The following is a 22629-nucleotide window of genomic DNA, read 5'->3' on the forward strand; positions in this document are numbered from 1 at the left end:
TTCAGTATTTATAATTCAGGCCTACTTTTTTTTTTTTCATTGAGAACTAACTAAGATTTGAAACACACTCATAAGTCCCTGGGATCTCTTATTTGTTGCCAGTAGAGCATAGATAAGCGTGACAATACAAGTGTGTGTGTGTGTGTGTGTGCGCGCATGTGTGTTTGTATATGTTTGTGTGCCTGTGCGTGTGTATAAATTATTTAACGAACACTTCAGAAAAAATTATACACAACAAAATTTACTGAAGTATAGTTTTCATTATTTTGTTTGTTTCAAGGTGTTTTCTTTTCCAGTGAAGTAGGAAATCGGTACTTAACCATATCACGAGAATAAATATTGCTGTAACGATGGTGCTGTAAAATGTTCTCTATTTCCTTATAAAGGAAATAGAGAACATCAAAGTCATTGATTCTAACATTTTAAAATAGTCAAAATCTAATTGTTAAAAAGACTTTTAAATATACATCATTCACTGTTTGGTCCTACCAAGCGTCCATAGAGCGCAGTCTCCTAAGTCTATCAAATAAAAAAAATAAAACTTCCGAATTTACAAAACGTGTGTGTGTGTGTGTGTGTATACACAACACACACATACATATGCAAATTTTCCACCCAATCTGAAAGAAAATAGAATTGGTAAGGGAAATCATAATCTGGAAAAGAGAATAGACTTGTAATTATAAGATGGGTATTGGTGACTTATTTAAGGCATTTAGAGAGGGAGATCTACATAGGAATATATCTAAAAGAGATGTTAGACTAAAAATGCCATATTTTCAAGAATTTATTAGAAACCAACTTGAACCTTAAAAGAATACAGAAAGGGATTTGTCCCATCCCCATCAGCTGTGTCATAAATGATAAAATAGCATGTGCTTAAATATTTAAACTCAGCAAATGTGAGTAGCTAATATTTTTAAGATGATATTCCAAATGGAAATAAAAAGAACAGATCCCACTAAATGCCTTCCATATGGAATAAGTGAATGCATAGTAAAAGGAAGAAGCAATATGACATTCTATCATATGAAATGTAGAAAAACAACCAATGTTGTGATTTTTCAAGTTGCCATGCTTTTTCTCCTTTGGGAGGGTTTGGTTTAAACTTTCATTTCATGCTTTTGTTTTTAAATCAATTAGTGAAAACAAATGAAAAATAAAACTACTACAGGAAGAGGCACAGTAGCCACTTAATACCCAGTTAAATGTATCAACTGAATATGCTTTATTCAGTTAATGAAGTTTCAGTTTCTGTCTGGCTTTACTTTGCTACAGCAGTGAGGTTGCCTCAGTGATTTGAGTGTCACGATGTTAGTATTTGTCATGCTGCCTTCTAGACAGTGATTGAGACTTATAGAGATTGCTCCTGATAAAAATTTATTACCCAACCCTGATGGATGAGATGCCTAAAATTTGAGTCCCATCCACTTCTGAATATATATCCCTGCCTAACTTGCACCATCAGTCTTATTTTTTTGCCAACATATTTTCATGTCCCTTAAATATTTCTGAAGGATGAATTATCATTTATCATATTTTGGGGTTTGTCTTAGGCAAAAAATAAAATATGATATCAATTTTTCATGTACTTTAGAATAAGAAAAATGAAAAACAAATCTAGTGTAGAATCTTTAGCGTTTTGTGAGTTCTTATGTTTTGTGGCATTTGGGAGTTTTTAACTCATTGGTTTTGGGATTGGCACGTAGGGACCTCAGTGGTACAAGTGACAGCAACGGATGCCGATGATCCTACATACGGCAACAGCGCCCGAGTGGTCTACAGTATCCTGCAAGGACAGCCATACTTCTCAGTGGAGCCAAAGACAGGTAAAAATTGACATGCAACTCTCTTTGTAAAGTCATCATTTATATCTTGGCATAGAATTAATAATAGTTATTTTTATTCAGTATAGTTGGAATTGATAACAGACACTATTTTTACTGTGGTTCTCTCAATATGTGTACCATGGTAATAAACAGCATATTATTTATAGAGACATTAGCACATTTTAAGAATATTTTATTACATTTATCAGTATTCCTACCAAAATTAAACAAAATATTAGATATTGAAAAGTGTTTCAGCTGTTACCTCTTGACTATATAAGAAAATGTTCATCATTCATCTCTAAATGTTTTTTGCTTTGTTTTCTTTAATTAATTCACATAGGAATTACACACAGTAAAATTTAAATCTTAAGCAAAATCTCCTTGCCATGCAGTAGAATATGTACTAGGTTCAGCTTGTCCTTCCAGGGGCTAGTTTTTCTCCGGGAAATTAGTTGAAACATAACACTTAGGATGATGATCTGCTAAATCAAAAACTAAATTAAATGACTTTTAATTTCAGAAAAAAAAATTATGAATTGCAAAGCTGCCTGGATACAATATGTGGTTGTTTGGCTAGATATTCTGTTTTGTTTTGAAGATGAAATAGTTTATATACCGTAAGACTAATTTGGAGCACTATTTTCTTGGTTATAAAATAAAATTTTATCTATTCTGCTCCTCTGGCTCTGGGTATAGGGAAGTGTGGGCAGGTGTGAAGATGGGTGGGTATGAGCCACTGGTCTTCTTCATCACTGTGAAAATCCAAAATTTCTCTATATTTTAATAATTTTGCCTTTATCATGGAGAATAATTCTTCCTTAAGTAGCAAGTTTGTGATTTTGAAAATTTGATAGTACTTATGATCCTAAATGAATATTTTAAATGCCACTTACCCTGTTTTTCATATTATAAAAAATGGCAATATCAAATCATTCTCAAATCACTGGGGGGGAATAAACATTTTAAGTGTCTTTTGAGAATGACAGTTGTGCAAAAACAGACGAGTACATTCGCTGCGAGCTCATCATTCATTAGAATTTTCATAGAGGCTGTGGCACATTTTTTTTACCAATGTTGTGATAAAGTCTGGAAGCTGCCTAGAAAGTCTGATAGAGGAGAAATAGTTCTGATTCAGCGAGTATTGAAGGAGAAGTAAATGAAAGTATCTGGTTTATGATCTGAATCCTGGGAATGTAGAAGTTGTGCTCGTGGTTGATTTAATGATAGATCTGAGAACCTAAATTCAGACACCCACCCATTCCCTTCTATATCTACTCTTTGCAGCCTAGAAAGACATTGACAAGTTTCTGACAATTTGCTCACAAATTGTATACCTCCTGCATTATATAACCTGTTCAAAAATAGCATGTACTAATCCCAAGGGTTAAATATTTTGCTGCTACTAATGATTGGCTTGTGATTTTAGCTTTGCTGTAAGACAATAGGTGTTTCATAGGCCCTGTGTAGGTAAGACCTCACCTGTTGAGCAACTGGACAATAGTCTGTGTCATGGCATCACATGATTAGTACTTCAAACTTAATTTTAATTTTCAATCTCAAGGACCGTGTATTACAGGAGGTAAAGTTTCATTTAATTTTGTTTTGGTTAAGAGTTTTTAATGCTGTAATCATGGTAATCATTGGGACTTCTCTTTCTTATAGTCATTTGTGCAGAGGTATTCTAGGAATTGTGTGTCCTCTCTGCTATCATAATATAGAGAATGCATCCCCCCCCGCAAAAAAAAAAATGGAATTCTATTTTTCTGACAAAAATGGATGGAGAATTTTCAGGCCTTATAAGCATGAAAAGCTGTGTAGACAGTTTGAGGTAGTCTTCCTTAGTTGGTGTATGATTCTTACCTATGTAAGAAATAACATTATTTCCCACATCTCCAAATCTAAGGCCTTTTGAGAAGAATGTAAAACTTTTGACAGGAAAAATGCTGAAAATATGTTAAATCAAGATTATATAAAATAGGCCTATGAACTCACTGTTAAATACGTCTCTGAAAGTTTAACTTCTAATTTCTTTTTTGAAAAGGAGTCATGTTAGTAATATTAATAATAACCATTACTATTTGTTAATCACATATCATTAACTTAGCCTGGCTAAAATCTCTGAGCATGTATTCCAACTGTAGCACACTTACAGGCCACATGACCAGAGGGTAAGTGCATTTTCTACGTTAATTTCTCAGTCCACAAAGCCAGGATGTGAGTAGCTGCAAAAAACAATGTTGACAATTCAGCAAGCAAAGAGAATGGCACTAGAAACAAGATAGTGTAGCATTAAAAGGACTGCAAAGATATGTACACTACCAAACGTAAGGTAGATAGCTAGTGGGAAGCAGCTGCATAGCACAGGGAGATCAGCTCGGTGCTTTGTGACCACCTAGAGGGGTGGGATAGGGAGGGTGGGAGGGAGGGAGACCCAAGAGGGAAGAGATGTGGGAACATATGTATATGTATAACTGATTCACTTTGTTATAAAGCAGAAACTAACACACCATTGTAAAGCAATTATACTCCAATAAAGATGTAAAAAAAAAAAAAACATTCTCATCACCTATCTTCATAATGTCCCCAAATTCACAGGGAGATTGAGAATTATTCTAATGTGTTTATCTAGTCTGTAACCTACAAGCAAATAGATCCAGTTTGTCAATCTATTTCATATATGGCAGGACTGGCTACATAATTTGCTATTTGAAATGAAAGTGCAGGCTTCTTGTTCTAAAATTAGTAGGATTTCAGACGTCATCAGCAGAGCAGAAACCAAACATGGGGACAGTGTGTGACTGCACAGACCACAAGGCCATGAAGTTGGCCTTGAAAAATGGTTGGGGTGTCAAATATCACTTGTCATTTAGGAGTTCTTTCTTAAACATAGAGGTGTGACTCTATGGTGCCTGCGTTAGAGATTACATGCGTACTTGTTACATCCTAGCTTTAGGTAAGTAATACAGTTGTAACAAAGCCCTCGTCCCTAATACACCCTTTATGCACGTTCCATCCTGTGGCATGGCTCATGGTGTAGAGGACTCTCATTCCTGTCAGGGCTTCCTCAGGACATCCTCTCACAAGAGTGAGGGGATGTAACGACAGTCCCTTCCTCAGCGACTCTTTATTTGATGCCAGCTCTGTAATCCTTTGATGATCCAGAAGCTTCCATCTCTACTATTGTTGGCTCTTCTTCATGTTTTTATGGTTCTGTTATATGCTTCACTTAGAGGTAGAGAAACCAAATAATACAAGTCTTAGACAGAAAATTTAGAAAAGAATACAAACTTATTGGAAGAGATTCACCTGTACATCTAATGTATCTTGAACCCGACAGCATGAATAGCCCAGCCCTGTGTTACCTGACTGATGTGGTTGCCTAGACTCCTGGGACTAATCCGGAGCTTCAGAACGGACTTCAGAAATGTACACATCTGAATTCTTAAGGAGATTCCATGATAACAGAATATGCTTTAAAAAGCAAAACAAAACATTGATGGCGGGTAGGAGATAAGAAAATCATCTGAAAATTTATTCCCATACCAAAAACTAGACAGTTCTTGCATAATACTAGTGATAAATTGATGTTTCATACACAATACTTTTTTGTGGACATGGATTTATAAATAAATAAAAAGTTCTGGGTTACTGGTCACATGTACATCTATAGAAAAATGATTATTCAGAAAGCCAAAAATCTGAGCCAGTCTCTTTTCTAAAGAGTTACAGGATATATTCTTCTCATCATAAGTGGCTTAAAATTATTGACTATTAAAATTAAATATTATCCTCTCCCATGAAAACCTCACAGAACTGTAAGGTTATGATTAGGCAAGACTGGCCTTTACCACATCAGAGACATAGTAAAAACAGTTTCTCTGTGTGTGTGTGTGTGTGTGTGTGTGTGTGTCTATATAATACACAGCAAAATGCAGATCAAATCCAACGTATGAGAATTCATTTCCAAATGTATACAGTTGATACTCAAAAGTAAAAAGCTAGCGAAAGCCATAGAACTAGAAATCTATTATGTTTGAATGTTCTTATTTAAATTCACTTCTCTCCCAGTTATTTCATTCTTGTAAAAAATACGTTTAATAATTGAGGTATTTGGAAATTACCTTTGCCACCTGCATTTCTTTGCAAACTTTGTGATGATTTTTGCTTTGGAGGAGTGTTATATATAGGCTCATTCGTAAAGAGACAATTAGCTGTGTGAAAAATAAGTGAGTAACTTTTACTACCATACTTCTCCCCTGATAATTCTGTTTTCTTTCAAATAACGCTGCTGAGCAAAACCATGAGAAGATGAGGCGGCTGTGTTTTCTTTGCTGATTAGCTGAGATGTTATGGACCTCTCTCCATCATAATACATGTGCAAGGGTACAAACTCACACATGTTGATTTTGGAAGGAAAATGAGAGATGAATAGAAATTAAAAATTAAAACTGAATGAGTAAGAAATTTTGCTAGAACTTCACTAATATTTGATCTATATAAAATGCACCATTAGTTAAATAGTCAAGATTGTCAATGTATAAAAAAGTATTACAAGTAAAGATGATTAACATCAAAGAGAAAAGGGAAGGTGGGGGTGGTGGAGGGGGAGGGGGAGAGAGAGAGAGAGAGAGAGAGAGATGTAAGTCCCAGAACTCTTAGATAAAGATTGTTAGGCTTGGTAACCGCGTGTCTTACTGAGGTCAGTACTCAATGCCTTATATATTAGAGTTAAGGGAAGTATTGAAGAACAGACATGAAATGTTCATAGAATCATTATGGCTCTAAGAAGAATATTTATGTCTCAGACAATTATCAGTGAACCAAATGGGTATATGACTATGTTTCTTTTGATTGTCATTTTGATGTTTCAGAGATTAACTCTAAGCAGTGTGTAGGTAACCGAAAGAGTTCAGTGAAAGGGTTACTTAGACCTTGTATTGCTGTGCTCGTAGCAACAGCGTCCAGTATAGTGTATTGGAATAAGTGATTGTTAAAACAACAGCAATAACAACAAATGGCCTACTCAAAGAAGTATAATTTAAATGCTTAAAATACTGATATATTGTTGGGGTGTGTATGTGTATATATATATATGTGTATGTATTTGATAGCTACTGCTTAGAACTAAGTAACAATAAGGTTGCTTAAGATGGTGTGAGTGTTACTCAGCTTGGAATCTTGAGAACCAGTAACATATTGTTTAAGTTATTCTTAAACTATTGAAAGATTTTCTCGTCTCTTCCCCACTCCTAGAATATTTACGGAACTGTAGAATATTGTGAAGAATAGGGAAGGCCTGATATAGTATAATGTGGGCTTGTAACTTATACTTAAGGCTGAAATATAGCACACACAGACCATTTTTACATGTGTCCATGGAAGAATCAGCATTTAAACAATTTAAATTGGCAGCTTTTAAAAAACATTTTATAAGTTTGGAGGATATAAAAACATTTTTATGCTGAACATGAGGGAAAAAAAAAATTTATCCCAACTTGTTTACAATTATGTTCTCCCAAAGAATCATCCTTTATCAAACAGCCCAGTTTTGCCCCTGAGAAGTCCATGATACCAGAGTTCCTGTTCCTCACATCTGAGTCATTGGGGATTTAAATTCTGACTTAAACTCTAAAAGTTAGAATCTGTTTAATAAAATGATTAGACATTTTTCAAACAAAGTCGATAAAAGGGTTCTAGGAAGGTAGGTAAGATGTCTTCATTGGAAATGATGGAAGTACAGGAAATGATTAAGTAGGATTCTAGACTCCTTCTGGTATCTAATTAGCAAAGATGGCCTCATATTGCTAGTTTCGAGATCTGTACAGGGCAATATTGAATACATAGGTTTTCATTTGACATAATCTCTATGTGCATATACTAAGTATATTATATTAAGTATATAATGTCATTTTATATAGTTACATATAGCGTAAATGAAATTCTATCTCATAAACATACTATTACCTAACCTATTTATGTAATAAATAGTTATTAATATAAAACCACTAATTTAGTGCAGCAATGATTATTGAGTCAAGCTTTCCTACCAAGCAACATGAAGTTCTGAAATCAATTTTTCATACCTCTGAAGTCTTAAAGGCTATCCCTATTAAATGCAATTGGTTCGAAAGAAACAATACAACACATCAATATTTTTAGTGTCTTGATTTCCATTAACACAGTCATTCTCATCTATAGTACTTTTTCTCAGACCTTTAGATACAGCATAAAGTCATCTAGCAGCATAGTTTGGAATGGTGTTTTGTTTATTAAACATACATAACTCTCATTCCTTTTATTTATGGAATAGTTATTTTGCTGGGAAAGAGGTAGTAGCTGGAAGAGAGTTAGGGACCATAGCTGAAAGGTTTGTGGTGATTTCACATCACTGGGAATTAAGTTGTTGGAGAGGGTGAAAGAGAAAAAGAGAGGTTCATTGTCATATACTTGTACAGGCCACTGCCCATTCTTCTAGCAGAGTATATTTTATTTATTATAAGTTGGTATTTCCTGAACCATACATTTCCATAAAATCTAAAGATAATCCTCTCTCTCCGCTTTTCTGCATTACAGCGTTTTCTGTGTTTGTGATGTTGTATATAATTACTATATCCCTTTGGCCTTTAATATGCATTGCAATTATTAAAAGGAAAAAAACAAAAGGCAACAACTCGAGCTATTTTCTACCTATATCAGTGTTCTTCGCTAGTATAAATGCAGTGATTCATGATGCATTTTACTGGGATTTGAAATTTTACAGGAGTCATCAAGACCGCCCTTCCAAACATGGATAGAGAGGCTAAAGACCAGTATTTGCTTGTTATTCAGGCAAAGGATATGGTTGGTCAAAACGGAGGACTCTCTGGAACCACGTCGGTCACCGTGACCCTAACTGATGTCAACGACAACCCGCCTCGCTTTCCTCGAAGTAAGCTGTTCTGTTGCACGTTGCAAGCACATTCGTTTTCCTTGCCAGATTATAAAAATGTCTTTAAAAAGGCGTTTTTCCAAATACTTCTCAAACAAATAATTATCTTAACTACATTCTCCCCCAGTTTTAGCAGAGGTATGACTTTTAATTCAGTAATATGGAATAATAAGGGTATTGAAAATAATTAGAAGTAATTATATCTTTGTATTACTTCTATCTTAAATATAATATGCTTTTTCTTTTGTTCACACTTTGAATACTAGACAGTTATGAAGTTTGTTTATGCATTAATCTTTTTATTCAAAGACATGCTACTCTTTACATTCTGTAAGTTATGAGGTTGTTGCCAATTAGTAACATTCAAATACGCTTCGTGAATTCTCTACGCCAAAAATATTGCTTTATTTTTAAAGATAAAAATAAGAGTCCTGAACTTCACTTTTCATTCCACACTTTTTTTTAACCAGTTCATGTACCTTGAACATTCCTTCTGCTACCTACCACATCTTTTTAATGCAAACGCTCAGCATTTCAAAAGAAATCAGTCCAAAGAACCAGAAAACTGCATTCCCTCAATTTAGTTTCTTTGACCAAAGTGGCTTTTGTTTTAAACAAGAGGAAAAAAATAATTTCTTTAGGTAGAGCTGTCCTGATTGTAAAAAAGCATTTCATCTCACTCTCTTTTAGTTGCCTTTTTTCTGCTTTTTTGTAAATGTGTGTGGTATTTCTTTAGAATACTCAAGAAAATAAGGAAATCATACAAACCACAATGTTTTTAAATGCTTGTCTGATAGAAATAGGGAACTGAGCTCCCTTATGAACAGATCTTAAAGCTAATAATGTTAAACAAGGACACTTTCTCTGCAAATGTGAGTGCCACCATGTTTTCCTTCAAATACTGCTTCTTTAGATGTTTTATTTTACATATTTTTAATATTTATATTGTTGTACAACAGACATTTCAATACCTCCTGGCAAAATAAAGAAAATTACACTAACTTTTTTTTTTTTTTTTACACTAACTTTAACATTAAAAAAAAAGAACCTGTCCTTAATTGTGTCCTTGATGGCTTACAATGGGGAGGAGAGGAGGATTGAAGAATAAACAAAACAAAACAATTAATGCGATTATATTTGGCTAATAATAGAATTAACTGTTTCTCTTTAACTACAGTGATAAGAACTGACACTTTTGTGGTTTCAGTTGTCGTGATTTGATAGGATAGAGCATGGATTTTCTAGCTTCCTAGATACTCCCCTACTTACTAAAGTGAAGGAAGCCAAAAATATGTCATTAGATTTTTCATTTTGGCTGAGATTTTTCTCTACCATTTAGTTACTATTCTAACCTTGAAATTTTTGGATTTTCCTAAGGACACTTGTAGATATGTGAAAGGGTCGCTCAAAAATAGTAAGTATGTGTTGTAATCATTTTTTAAAATCAGTAACAATTTATAAAATGTAGAAAATTGCAAAAGCAATCATTCTTAGCCAAGAATGTGGTCCCTTCGTATGGATACATTTTCCTTTCTCTGTTTCAAAGAGAATCCTTTCTTTTCTCCTCATAAGAAAGTGCAAATGCACCACTGTTAGCAGCCAGAAGGAAATGGACAAGGGGGGAGGAAGCAGGAAAAAGTAGATGATTAGAGGAAAACGGTGAAGGGACGTTTCCTAGTTTCAAAGGTGAAGGGGTGTTTCCTAGTTTCAAAGGGATGGTTGACGTACTTCATCTGCCTCCCAAACTGGCTTTTTAAAATTTTTATTTATTTATTTATTTATTTTTGAGGGGGAGGGGGAGGGGGGGGTTGAGGGATGGTGAAGAGTTTTTACAAAAAAAAGTTTAAAAAAGTTACTATTCTTCTTTGGCTTCTCTTTCCTCCTGTTCAAATAACATTGCCTCTGCTCTTGTACCATTGTGCCCCAAATCAGTTCTACAGCCAGCTCACACAAATAATTCTTATCCTTGGTAAATTTATGAGCTAAAAGAAGACTAATATTGACTTTCATCAGCTTCCTTGTCCAGTTTTCTGAAACTTTTGCAGCAAAAGATACTATTACGGAAATCCCAACATTGAGTAATCAGAACTATTTAGGCTTGGTTTTTGCCCATTCGAGGCCTAAGCTATACTATTTTAATTTTTTAATATTCAATATTTGTATTAATTGCATTTTAATTCTTTATAGTCAATACTCAATGTTAAGTGTATTTATAATTATTTGAAATTTATCTTTACTATTAAAAGTAGGATATTTCTCAGCACTAGAAATACCGGAATGGAGGATCTCCTCATGCCTTTCCCCAGGCCATCTGTTTCTGCTCTTACTTATTGATTATTATCTAATTATTTCCATGAAACTTCTTGAGGCTGCATGAAATTTGTCATTTGCCTCTTATTGCTTTGTTACCTTCTTTTTCAAAAAATAAAAACAAATTAAGCAAAGATGGTGCAAAAGAGCCGAATAATTAAATTTTTATTGGTTAGTTGGGTGTAAGGTTTTGTTCATTTCTTGTTTTTAATTTCACAGGGTCGTACCAGTATAACGTCCCAGAATCATTGCCGGTGGCTTCCGTTGTGGCCAGAATTAAAGCTGCCGATGCAGATATAGGAGCTAATGCTGAAATGGAATACAAAATTGTGGATGGTGATGGATTCGGGATTTTCAAGATTTCTGTTGACAAAGATTCACAGGAAGGAATCATTACTATACAGAAGGTAATATTTATTTTTGTTTCCTGTGAAGGTAATATCATAGAGATTATTGAGAAAACTTGTCTGCTCTGATGGAAGAACGTGTTAGACACATTGAATGGCTTTATGGGACCATTGTTATTTTAATTTTAGGAAAAAATGCTGCGCATTTATCTTTACGTGTCGGGATTGTAGAGAAAATTGAGTAACATGTAATTACACTCTATCAGTTCTATTCTCTGAGCAAACCCACAGCTCTTATCTAAGCTCTGTAACAGAAAAGCATACTGGCAAATGTGCTGTTTTAAATGACCTGCTTGGTGAGATGAATATTTTTTTTAAATTTTTATTGGAGTATAGTTGCTTTACAATGTTGTGTTAGTTTCTGCTGTACAGCGAAGTGAGTCAGCTATATGTATACATATATCCCCTCTTTTTTGGATTTCCTTCCCATTTAGGTCACCACAGAGCAGAGTTGAGTTCCCTGTGCTATACAATAGGTTCTCATTAGTTATCTATTTTATACATAGAGTGTATATATGTCAATCCCAATCTCAACTCATCCCCACCCCGAATATTCTTCTTTGTTGACTATTTTAGTAATGAAACCCTAAAATCATCCAAAAGCCTTTGTAAGCAACTAGACAAGCACTCCACATACATGAAAATAATATACATAAACTTGGAACTAGAAACTGAAATGTTATAGACTAGCTACATTATCAGCCATTCCTTTTTAATATTTATATTAACTGAAGTATTTGAAAAATTTATATAAACAGAGCATGGAAAGTTGTGAAGCCTATCATAATCCCTTAAAAAATAAGTGCAAAAGAGATTTAAAAAAATCTTTATCATCCAAAATAAAGACTGTTTGCCAAATTAGCTCCCAACGCTGGTTAGATATGGGGGAAAGTGAGCTGGTAACTCCCTTTGATCTGTATAAATGTGATCCTTGACAAATGTTAAATTAAAAAAAAAAAATCAAAAGGAATTGTTCCAGAATAGTCTTATTTTCTCAAATGTTTGAAATACTAAAAATTAAAACATATATGAAAATGCCCACACTCAAGATACTGGGATTTTATGCCAGTGTAACAATCCAGGTGTATAACTCTGTAATTAACACTCCTCAATAATTAACACATCAATAAAGAAAGTTATATTTTAGTTGTTATAGGAAAACATATGTTCGATTTCAGGCCAATGGGCAAAACATTTCTGCAATTATTTCCAGTGGACAGCTGCTGTTTTAGCTCAGCTGGTGACAATCTGTCTCAAAAAGTTTTAATAAGTAGGCTAGGCCAACTCTTGGTAAAATGTTTTGTTTTGTTGTCTAAAATAAAAGGAATGCACTAAGGTGCAATGCTGCTCAAAGATTTCAGAGATTCATCTGAAATCAATCTGCTCATATTCCAGAAGTTTTAAATATATATTGAAATTATTTTATTGAACACATGTATATTTCATATAATGAGACAGCATAAATCATTGAAGAAATATATAAATACAAATATATATGTATTTGATATGAGATATTTGATTCAGTAATAGAAAAAATTGTATACTCAGTTCCTTGATATTATTTCTAGAAGTTTTAGAGAATTGTTTAAAAAAAGCTATAAGAAAACTGGATAAAATGCATTTAATCTCACAGCATAAAACTCGTTAAAAAAACTACAAGGTAAACATTAATGATAACTTACAATGATATAAAAGTCACATAAATAATTATTACTACTGTTCTAGGTAGTGGTTAATATCTGCTAGGATTTATCTTGAGTAATTTAAAGCCTTCTTACTTAATTCTCAAATCTCATGAAGGTATTATTAAGTACAGTGAACATATGGAATCATTATAGAATGTCCAACAAAAGAAAAAATGGTTAAATAATTTTTGATATTTCCAAATTGTAGAATCTTGTACATCATCAAAATGATGTGGTGACATTGTCTTAGCATATTAACTAATATGGGAAATGATTGTATAAAATATTACATGAAAAAAGCAGTATCCAAAATTTTACAGACCCTTTGTTTCAAATTTTCATTTATATAGAATAAAAATTGTAGGAAAATGTTAAAATGATAACAGTAATTGTTTCTGGATCTTCACTGTTTTTCAATATATAACATGCATTTGTTATTATAATTACAATGTTACTAGATTCATAAGAATATTATTCAATGACCAAACCAAAATATATTTCATTAACAGCACTGTTTGATCTACTTTTAGTATTGATGAAAACTCTTGTCCAAATGCAGAAATATGTCACAGAGATGTCAGTCACTAGACTGAAATTTAATGTGTTGTTGAAGCTTTCTCAGGTATTGAAAAAGACATTGTTGTCCTCTGTCTAATGAATTAAGATTCAAAAACATTCCAAATCCTATAAGCATTTAGATTAATGGATTTAAAAAATTTTTATACTAGAGATTTCTACCCATGCACAGCCAAGTGAGTGATATTTGTACCTAATAAATGCCCAATAATTGGTAATTAAAAATTTATCAATCTGTCATTATATGGGAAGTTAACTAAATGTTTCAATAATTTCTTATGCTAAATATGAGATCAAAATTGTGTTATTTTCTGTTTAAATTATTGACAACGAAAAATAAGTTTTATTTTCTCCAGTGGCTTCTAATAGATGAATACTGTCTAATTTTTATTGTTTCTCCTCCTCTGTTTTCTTATATAATGTCAGCGATGGCCTTTGGATAATTAAGCACACTCAGTGTACAGGAAAATCTTGAGAGACAATGATGGTGGAAAATTTTACAATTTTACTGTTATGGCGTAAATAACCAGTAAAATGTTTAATATTTAATGAAGAGAATCTTGTTCACTTTGAACTCTGTAAAGCATAGAACCAAGTCGGATAATATCTACATAGAAATAAGTGGAAATAACACCTCTTAGTTTTCTTCACGCTGAAAATCTTTAGTGTTAGCAAATGTTGCTTCACACTTTCCTCCTACCCTTTCTCCACACACTCCTGCATAAATAATAGATATCGAGGTAATTACGTGGTATACATCAGCCTAATTCTGATTTCCAAAGCTCCCTCTACCCACAGACTCCTTTTTAAAAATTATAGTTTTGCATTTTCTGCTCATATATTCCAATGCCTAACCAACCCAACACAGAGTTCTTACCGATATTGAAATAAACATAAAAAGTGGCTTCTCTAAGAGTTAATTAAAAATAGTGGAAATGATATATTGGGTTGGCCAAAAAGTTTGTTTGGGTTTTTCTGTAACATCTCACAGAAAAACCCAAGTGAACTTTCTGGCCAACCCAATATTTACTTTGCAGTTCAAGCTTTAGTGATCAGTGAATTTTTTTCACTTGAAAAACTTGCTTATGGTATTAGAGGTTAATCTAGTTTTTAGATGAAAAAGTACTGTTACTTTGTAATATTTTAATTTTTGAGAAGTTTTTTATTTATTCAAAAATGCAATTCACATTTTATGTGCAGTGACTACACCTAGCACTGTACCTTAGTATTAGTTTTGTATTAATCCAGGGCTTCTCCTGTTTAAAAACCTCAAATAAGGCTCATATTCCAACTCCTTACATGGACATCTAAGAGCTAGTTTTGGACCCCTAGAATTATTTAGACTTATATTTACCAGATACATATCCCACTATTCCTAGTTTTATTCAAAGATCTAGAGTAGACACTAAGCCACTTTTAATTCCTAGAAGCAACATAAATTTTCTTCTCGGTCTTCAAACGTTCCTTCCTGCAGGACTCACTTATGCTCCTCTCCTGTGCCCACTTACTGTTGCTCTTTTTTTTTTTTTTTTTTTGCGGTACGCGGGCCTCTTACTGTTGTGGCCTCTCCCGTTGCGGAGCACAGGCTCCGAACGCGCAGGCTCAGTGGCCATGGCTCACAGGCGCAGCCACTCCGCGGCATGTGGGATCTTCCCGGACCGGGGCACGAACCCGTGTTCCCTGCATCGGCAGGCGGACTCTCAACCCCTGCGCCACCAGGGAAGCCCTGTTGCTCATCTTTTAAGACTGGGATATTGCTCCCATTCTTCCTTCTTTAAACCAAATAATTAAACAGGGGAAGTAAAATTGTCTGTACCACAGTTTGATTTTCTTGATCAAGGAAGGGTGTGTGTGCACGCATGTGTTTCCCTTCAATGTTGGGAGCTGGTCTAGTAAAAATGTATTACCATGGTTTTTTCATAAATTTAGCTGTGGTCCCAAAGATTTGGGCAAATATCTAAGTCTCTGTAGAAGTGTCCGAGAGAGCCCAAGCCCCATTTGCCAGCCTACTGGTTGGTCCCACCTAGTCTCTCAAAGATTTGAACATGACCTGAGAAAGGAGTTGCATAGTAGATGGATAACGCTATTCTCCAGGTAGACAGGGGAAGGGAGACTTTCTTATGGAGGTAACCACCTGTGCAGAGCTTTGTCATATGAGATAGCACGTTAAGCTCAGAGAACTAGAAATAGGGCCATTTTACTGGAGCACAGTGTGGGAGGAGGGGATGCTGGCATGAGATGAGGCAATGTAAGTGAATGGGCTCTTTATGCCTCCTTTGCAAGGCCACTGTTACATATATGTACAGTGCTTTGCAAATGAGAGTGGATTACAAATAATAAATATTAAAAGGTATTTTACTTTCAGCTACAATAAAATATGCTATGGAATAGAAAATTATATTTGCTATTTTCTCTTGAACCCTTATTGTTGGGACTGTGATAATTCTAATTCAAAGCATTTCTTTTCAACGCAATGAATTTTAATGATATTTATTTAAACATTTATTTAAAATATTATCACTTTCCTGGCTACAGTCAAGTAGCACACCTTTTTTACTGTTAAGTTTAAAGCCTTGAAGTCTTTTCTGGTTTCTTCTCTTGTCCCTTCTTGATCCATAATAGATCTTGTCTCTTTGTTTTTTTGTTTCGTGTTTTTTCCTACTCTCTTTGGCATTACCCTAAGATTGGTTATCATTGCTTCACTCCCAAACTATTTTCATTGTTCCTGAGCTTTTTAATTTTTAAATCTATCCTTTTTTTAAAGAAATTGCTGTTCAAAACTCAACACTATTTTTATTATTCCAACTAGTTTGAAAAGAAGCTACTTTATACTAAGAGATTAAGACAGAGTGATACAACAAATTGAAAGGAAGTGGTAAAAATCATCAATGAGGTTATAGATTTAGAAAATTCTAAAAATTTATTGAAAAATTATTAGAATTAAGGAGGGCTTTCAGTAATGAGAACTACAGAAGTAAGTTACAAATCAGTAGCTCCGTTATAGCTCATGAGAACATGTGTATGAGCTCTGGTCTTCAATCCAACCGTACGGCTTCAGCCCACTAGAAGTTGTGTGTGGAATATCCATCCCTCTTGTCCGTTTCCCTAAACCTTCCATCTTAAAGCAGTGTGATCTCACAAAGGCAACCTTTATTCCCAAATCCAAGTGCTTTTCCATCATGAAGCCAACAGTATCTTGATTCTCAATTTCAGAAGAGTGTCTTTGTTTACATTTTTTTTTTTTAACTAAACTCTTTGGAGTGTTTTTCTCAGAATGAAGGAAGTCCTTTCTGAAGATTTGCTGATTCCCTCTGTTAAGAACTAACAACTACTTACGACACTCAAGGACAGGATTTTGATTTTCAGTTCTACTTATCAAAATTTCAGTAGACGGGAGTCTATATTCCATTCCAGCTAAAACATTTCCAGAGATCCCTCCGAGTTGAGCAGAGTCTGAGAAAACATATATGAGTCCCATAAATTCAGTATTCTTTTCATGACCAGATAATAGGAGAATCATTTGTGAAATCTAGAATGGATTTCTGAATCTGAGTCACAAGAGCATTCTGATTAAAACTAAGAAATTCTGAAAGAAGACAAATGAAGCCTTCTTCCATTGTTCTCAGAATATTTTAAAATTTTCACTGAGATAAACTAGAGAATGCCATGGGCAGTCCATAAATATGAACCATTTGTTCATAGGTTTTCCAGGCTCTCCTGACTATAGGAAAACCTTTACAACCAGGCACTGCTAAGATGTTGATGAGCTTTTTGTTAAAGTCATAAGTATATTTGTTCTGATGATGTGTGTCTCAGAGTATTACTTCACATTCGGATAATAGAGTTCCTATGTCCATGTAGATAGTCATTTCTATTGGAATTAAGTTATTTTGTACCTGTGAACCATGCTTGATAATCATCTGAACTTATTTTCTCTCTACTCTATAGTATAATAAAACTTTAGTCCGTTGCTTTTTCATAAACAATGCACTGTCATGGTTATAATGAGATTTATTCCAGTTTGAGCAAATTATTATCATATTTTGAAACATCTACATATGCTATACTTGCATAGGGTGAACTTGGGAGCAGGGAGAGAAGAACAGAAAAACAATCTTTTTCTAAAACATATGCTAGAAAAAGAAAAAGAAGTACAGAATTGTAAAAAGTTATCTTCAGGTATGCTATTCTTGCTCCAATGTCTTATATAGAAATATAAATTCTGCATATGACCAAATATGCAGAATCCACAAGGCTAAAGATTTGTATAGATGTTACCATAGAATTATTTTTTCAGAATTCAATTATCCTTTCTATACATTAAGAATAGACATGCTGGGTTCCCTGGTGGCGCAGTGGTTGAGAGTCCACCTGCCAATGCAGGGGACACGGGTTCGTGCCCCGGTCCAGGAAGATCCCACATGCCGCGGAGCGGCTGGGCCCATGAGCCATGGCCGCTGAGCCTGCGCATCCGGAGCCTGTGCTCCGCAACAGGAGAGGCCACAATGGTGAGAGGCCCGCGTAACGTAAAAAAAAAAAATTCACCAAGCATAAACATAAGTATTATCCCATGTGAGTGAAAACTGTGTCTTTCTTTCTACCTAGAATTCTTTCTGTTTACATTTCCCCATCATAATTTACAATGTAGGAAATTGTATTTTTCCTTTGAGGTATGGCAGTCTTATCTTTAACGTACTTCAGTTTTCAATGTAAGACCTCAGTTGGGATTACCTATGGAATTGTGCTTCTCTAAAATACTACATAGAGTTACAGTACAGTAAAAAATGAGCATTTTTCAAAATGCATTTCCTATGAAGGATAAGTACACACCCATTTTCTAGCACGGGGATGACTTGTACGGTGGCTGATATCATACTGTCAAATAACATATTTAAGCTTCTTCAGGCCCATTCTTGCTGTGCTATCTTCATAATCTCCTCATTTTCCATACCCTAAAATAAGGTTGAATGAAGTCAAAACCATCAAATAATAGAGCATTGTTGGGGAGGTATTGATAACATGGCCTCCATTCCCTGTGGGAGAGGAAGGGTTAGAATATGCCACATCCTGTCAAACTTCCACTCAGCTGCACAGATTTCTGAGCTCTGGGTTTGCTGTCTTGTTATTGAGACGCGTCCTTTGTCTGCTGCTTGCGGTAATTCCCAGAGTCAAGTTATGTATTTCCGTATTTCATAAATGCTGTTGATGTGTGGTAGAGGAAAATGAAACCCACAACATTTCCAATTTATTTTTCTTCTTTTCATTACATTTTTTTCTTTCAAAGATGTTGTTTAAGTAATCCTGCCGCTGTGGATGCACATTTCTCAAAATGGAGGGAAGATATGTGTCTCCTTGACTGTGAAAAAGCATACATTTTGGATTTTAGTTTTAGATTAATACAATAACTCTAATTTAGTGAACATCTGAATTTCAGATTATATTTTCCAATTTGTTCCACCCATTGTTACTGTGTATATATAAGTGGATCCTAACATCGTCTTAATCATCTTGCACATGGGTGCATGTGTATAGACTGTTTTCTACATATTTCGAGTATAATAAACGAGTATAAATTTACTCGTTTTCGAATAGTCAAGATTAGAGATGAATTTAGGGTCTTAAAAAAATAAGATAGCAACACTGAAGAAAGTTGATCAAAGAGACTAAGACCCTGTTCCTTAGGAGTATTTTCCATTTTCTTTGATTTGGGCAGTTATCAGAGCAATCTTCTCAGAATATGTGTATGTCAGAGACATATTCCAGTGAGCCCTTCATGGTTTTTTGTTTCATTTTGTTTTGTTTCGCTTAGTACAAGTCACAGATAATGCACAGTTTTCCTTATTTCTGTCTTTTTCCATGGTGTGTTGTTTCCTAGATTAGTTTCAATGGGTAGGATTCCAAGAAAGAGATATTTAAGAAGTAGATAAGAGGGGATTTAGTGATTACCTAAGGAAAATTGGGGAGAGAATTTAAGGATAAAACTAATGATTCTAGTATGAGTAGCTAGATGAAAAATGTGCTGTTCCTTTAGAATGGGAGTGTGGAGGTGATTAAAATGGTTTGGAATATATTTGCATTACCTGTGGTATCTAGGTAACTATTTCTAGAAGGTCATGAATGAGGGTTTATAGCTTAGAGGAGAGATCTAGAGTACAAACTTAGGTTTGGGGGTCATAGCGTATGCATGGCAATTAAACTGAAAGGGACGACTGAGAACATCATAGAGCATGCATATAAAAGTAGGGAAAGAATGCTTTAGACATTACTTGGTGAAACTGACAAATTTAAGTTAGGGCAGAGAAAGATTCAGAAAAGGCAATTTATTGTATTCTTCCAGGATTAAGATATTTTAAGAGAATTTAAAAATAACTGATCAACAAAGCAAATAAAAAATTCATATTTAGATCAATAAAAAGAATTGCATATATTGTCAGTAGAGGGAAGGGATCGATGGATCCTGGAATCTATGTTATATAATAAAGACAGGACATGACCAATAAGGGAATGATAAGAGTCAAAGGCCTGGAGTTCAAGGAAATTTCCACGTCTAGATCTGATCTCTCTGCCACTAGTTCATTTGGTCATTTCAAGTCTGTTTTGGTTCATTTTCCCTGGATATGCAGCCATCACATGTCAGAAAGTGAAGTCACCCACTTTTATTCTCTTCCTCTTTGTGATTGTATCAGCTGCTACCTAACAAGTCATCCCAAAGCTGGTGCTTTAAAACGTTATTTCTTTAGGTCATGATTTCATGGGTCAGCAGTTTGGTGGGGCCTCTGCAGGGTGGTCTTATGAGGGCTCACACATGGGTCAGAGGTCAGCTACTCGTGAGCTTGGTGGATCTGCCTCTGTAGAGGTGGCTGTCTGTCTGCTGGAATGACAAGAGAGGCTGGAAGTGTGCCTTCCAGCAGCCGGCAGCTAACCTGGCTTTGTTCCATGAATGATAAGAACAAAAGCTCCATGGTCTCCTGAAGCTGATTTCTGGAACCGACACAACATCACTTCCACCACATTATATTGATCGGAGCAAGACCAGGTGACCCAGATTCAAGGAGTGATGGGGGGGAAATACATGAAGAGAGAGGAGCTATAAAATATTGTGGATACTGTGAAAGAAGAAAAAAGATTTTGGGTCCCAGCTCTGCTCCAGAGAAACTAAAAAACCTTCAGGTTACATTTACATGAAGTGGCAAAGGTAAGGGTGAATCTCAGATCAGCTGATTTCACTTGAATCTCCTCTCCACTGTCAGCATTACTCGCAGAGTAACCGTGTGGATCAAGATTAATTAATAGTTGCCGCTATTTTATAAAGGTCCCCAGGAAAACATATACTAAACTGTCTTTGGGTCATAATCTGGATTCAGCTTCCCTGAAAATGATCGAGACCCTTTCATGGAAGCTCCTGGTCCAGTTAGTAGTGCATGCTGGGAAATATGGACCTCAGCACAGTAAGGGAATCAATCTGAGCTGTACTGTGAACCAGGTTTTTGATGCTAGGCAGGAATATAGTCATTTGCAAGGCTTGTTTTCTACCTTCTGCTTATAGAATCCAAACAGCCTACCTAAATTCACTCTTAGAACTATAACCTGCGCAGGGTAAGGACTATATAAATGTGCATTGTTCATGGGAAATACGTTTAGCCGTCTATGGTACTGCCTCTTTGTAGACAAGTGCAATTATCAATTTGAAATGTGTGTGCATTTAGTTGGTAGTCATAGAATTTTTTTAAAAAATTGTTACAAAATGGAGATGTGTTAGGAGACCTGCTTGAATTGCTTTTTAAAAAATATTCAGTGATCTTTATATCTAGGTTAAAATGTTAACGTAAGTACTCTTGGAGGTCAGAGGGCATTCGTGGAGCTAGATAATGGAAATAATATTTCCTGATATTAGTATCCTTATTTTATTCCTAATAGCTTTAGATAATTTAATGTCTTAGACTTAAACATTTCTGCAGTTACTCATAAACCGGACCCTTTCCCAGGGTCCCAGTTTACCTGTAGAGCACCAGATACTTTTATGTAGTGGAAGTGATCTTTGCAAAATGTGAATGTTTGTATCAAGCACCTGAGAAGCAGCTGTGTTAAACTATGGGTTTTTTTGAAAGTTAAAATAATGACTCATAAAAATGTACAATGGACATGGAGACGCCCAGTAAGTTTTTACTGCTTATTCTAAATTTGCTTTTACTCATTTTGCTATTTTTCAAATAATTTATTCTTAGATTTTTTTTTTCTTTTTTCTTTCTTCATTCAGCAGTCAGTCAATCTCTGTCCTATCTAAGACAGTTGTTACGTACTTGTAACAACTGGTAACCTACCTACCTACCTGTGTAAGATTATACATTTGGCTTCTCTCATAGATCTCAAAGCCTAGCACAGTGAGACAGACATGAAAGGGTCAGTCCCTTGTAGAGGACACCCACAGAGCTGGCGAAACTTCCGGAGGTCTTCTCCCCCTTCACACCTGAGCCTCTCTGAGGGCATCAATGTGGACCATTCTATACATAATTATTACATATATATATATATATATAACAATTATGTGTGTGTGTATGTATATATATAATAATTTAGAACACATCTTTCTCTTCCCTTCTTCCCTATAAAAAAATAACCTGTTGCCCAAATCTGGATATAGGTTTTGTGATTCACACAAATTTCAAGACAGGTAAAAGCTGCACGCTGCTGATAAAATCACTTGTAGCTGTGAAAGCAAAAGTGTCACTGGACGGAGTTAAACAAGTAAGACAGACCATGTTGCAGTTAGGAGAGAGAGATGAGAATTCAGTGTAAGCTCAACGCAGGTGAAACAAAGGCCTGGAGAATTTTTTAAGAGCTGGAGTGTGTGTGTGTGTGTGTGTGTGTGTGTGTGTGTGTGTGTGTGTGTG

At 34.9% G+C, this 22629-nt stretch overlaps 1 protein-coding gene across 3 annotated transcripts in view; it reads left to right on the forward strand.

Moving 5' to 3' along the window:
- The window catches only part of CDH7 (cadherin 7), a 190546-nt gene that overhangs the window by 124601 nt on the left and 43316 nt on the right, over positions 1-22629 (forward strand). For 2 of the 3 annotated variants that reach the window (XM_027118717.1, XM_027118718.1), the window contains 3 exons: positions 1710-1829; positions 8593-8760; positions 11290-11477. In XM_027118717.1, coding sequence (XP_026974518.1) covers positions 1710-1829; positions 8593-8760; positions 11290-11477 — 476 coding nt within the window. Of the gene's footprint in view, positions 1-1709; positions 1830-8592; positions 8761-10137; positions 10175-11289; positions 11478-22629 lie in introns of those variants that run through there. The other variant, XM_027118720.1, reaches the window with a different exon arrangement.

Source organism: Aethalodelphis obliquidens, unplaced genomic scaffold (assembly GCF_003676395.1).
Source record: "Aethalodelphis obliquidens isolate GAN/ISIS:26980383/991018 unplaced genomic scaffold, ASM367639v1 scaffold19, whole genome shotgun sequence".
NCBI lineage: Eukaryota > Metazoa > Chordata > Mammalia > Artiodactyla > Delphinidae > Aethalodelphis > Aethalodelphis obliquidens.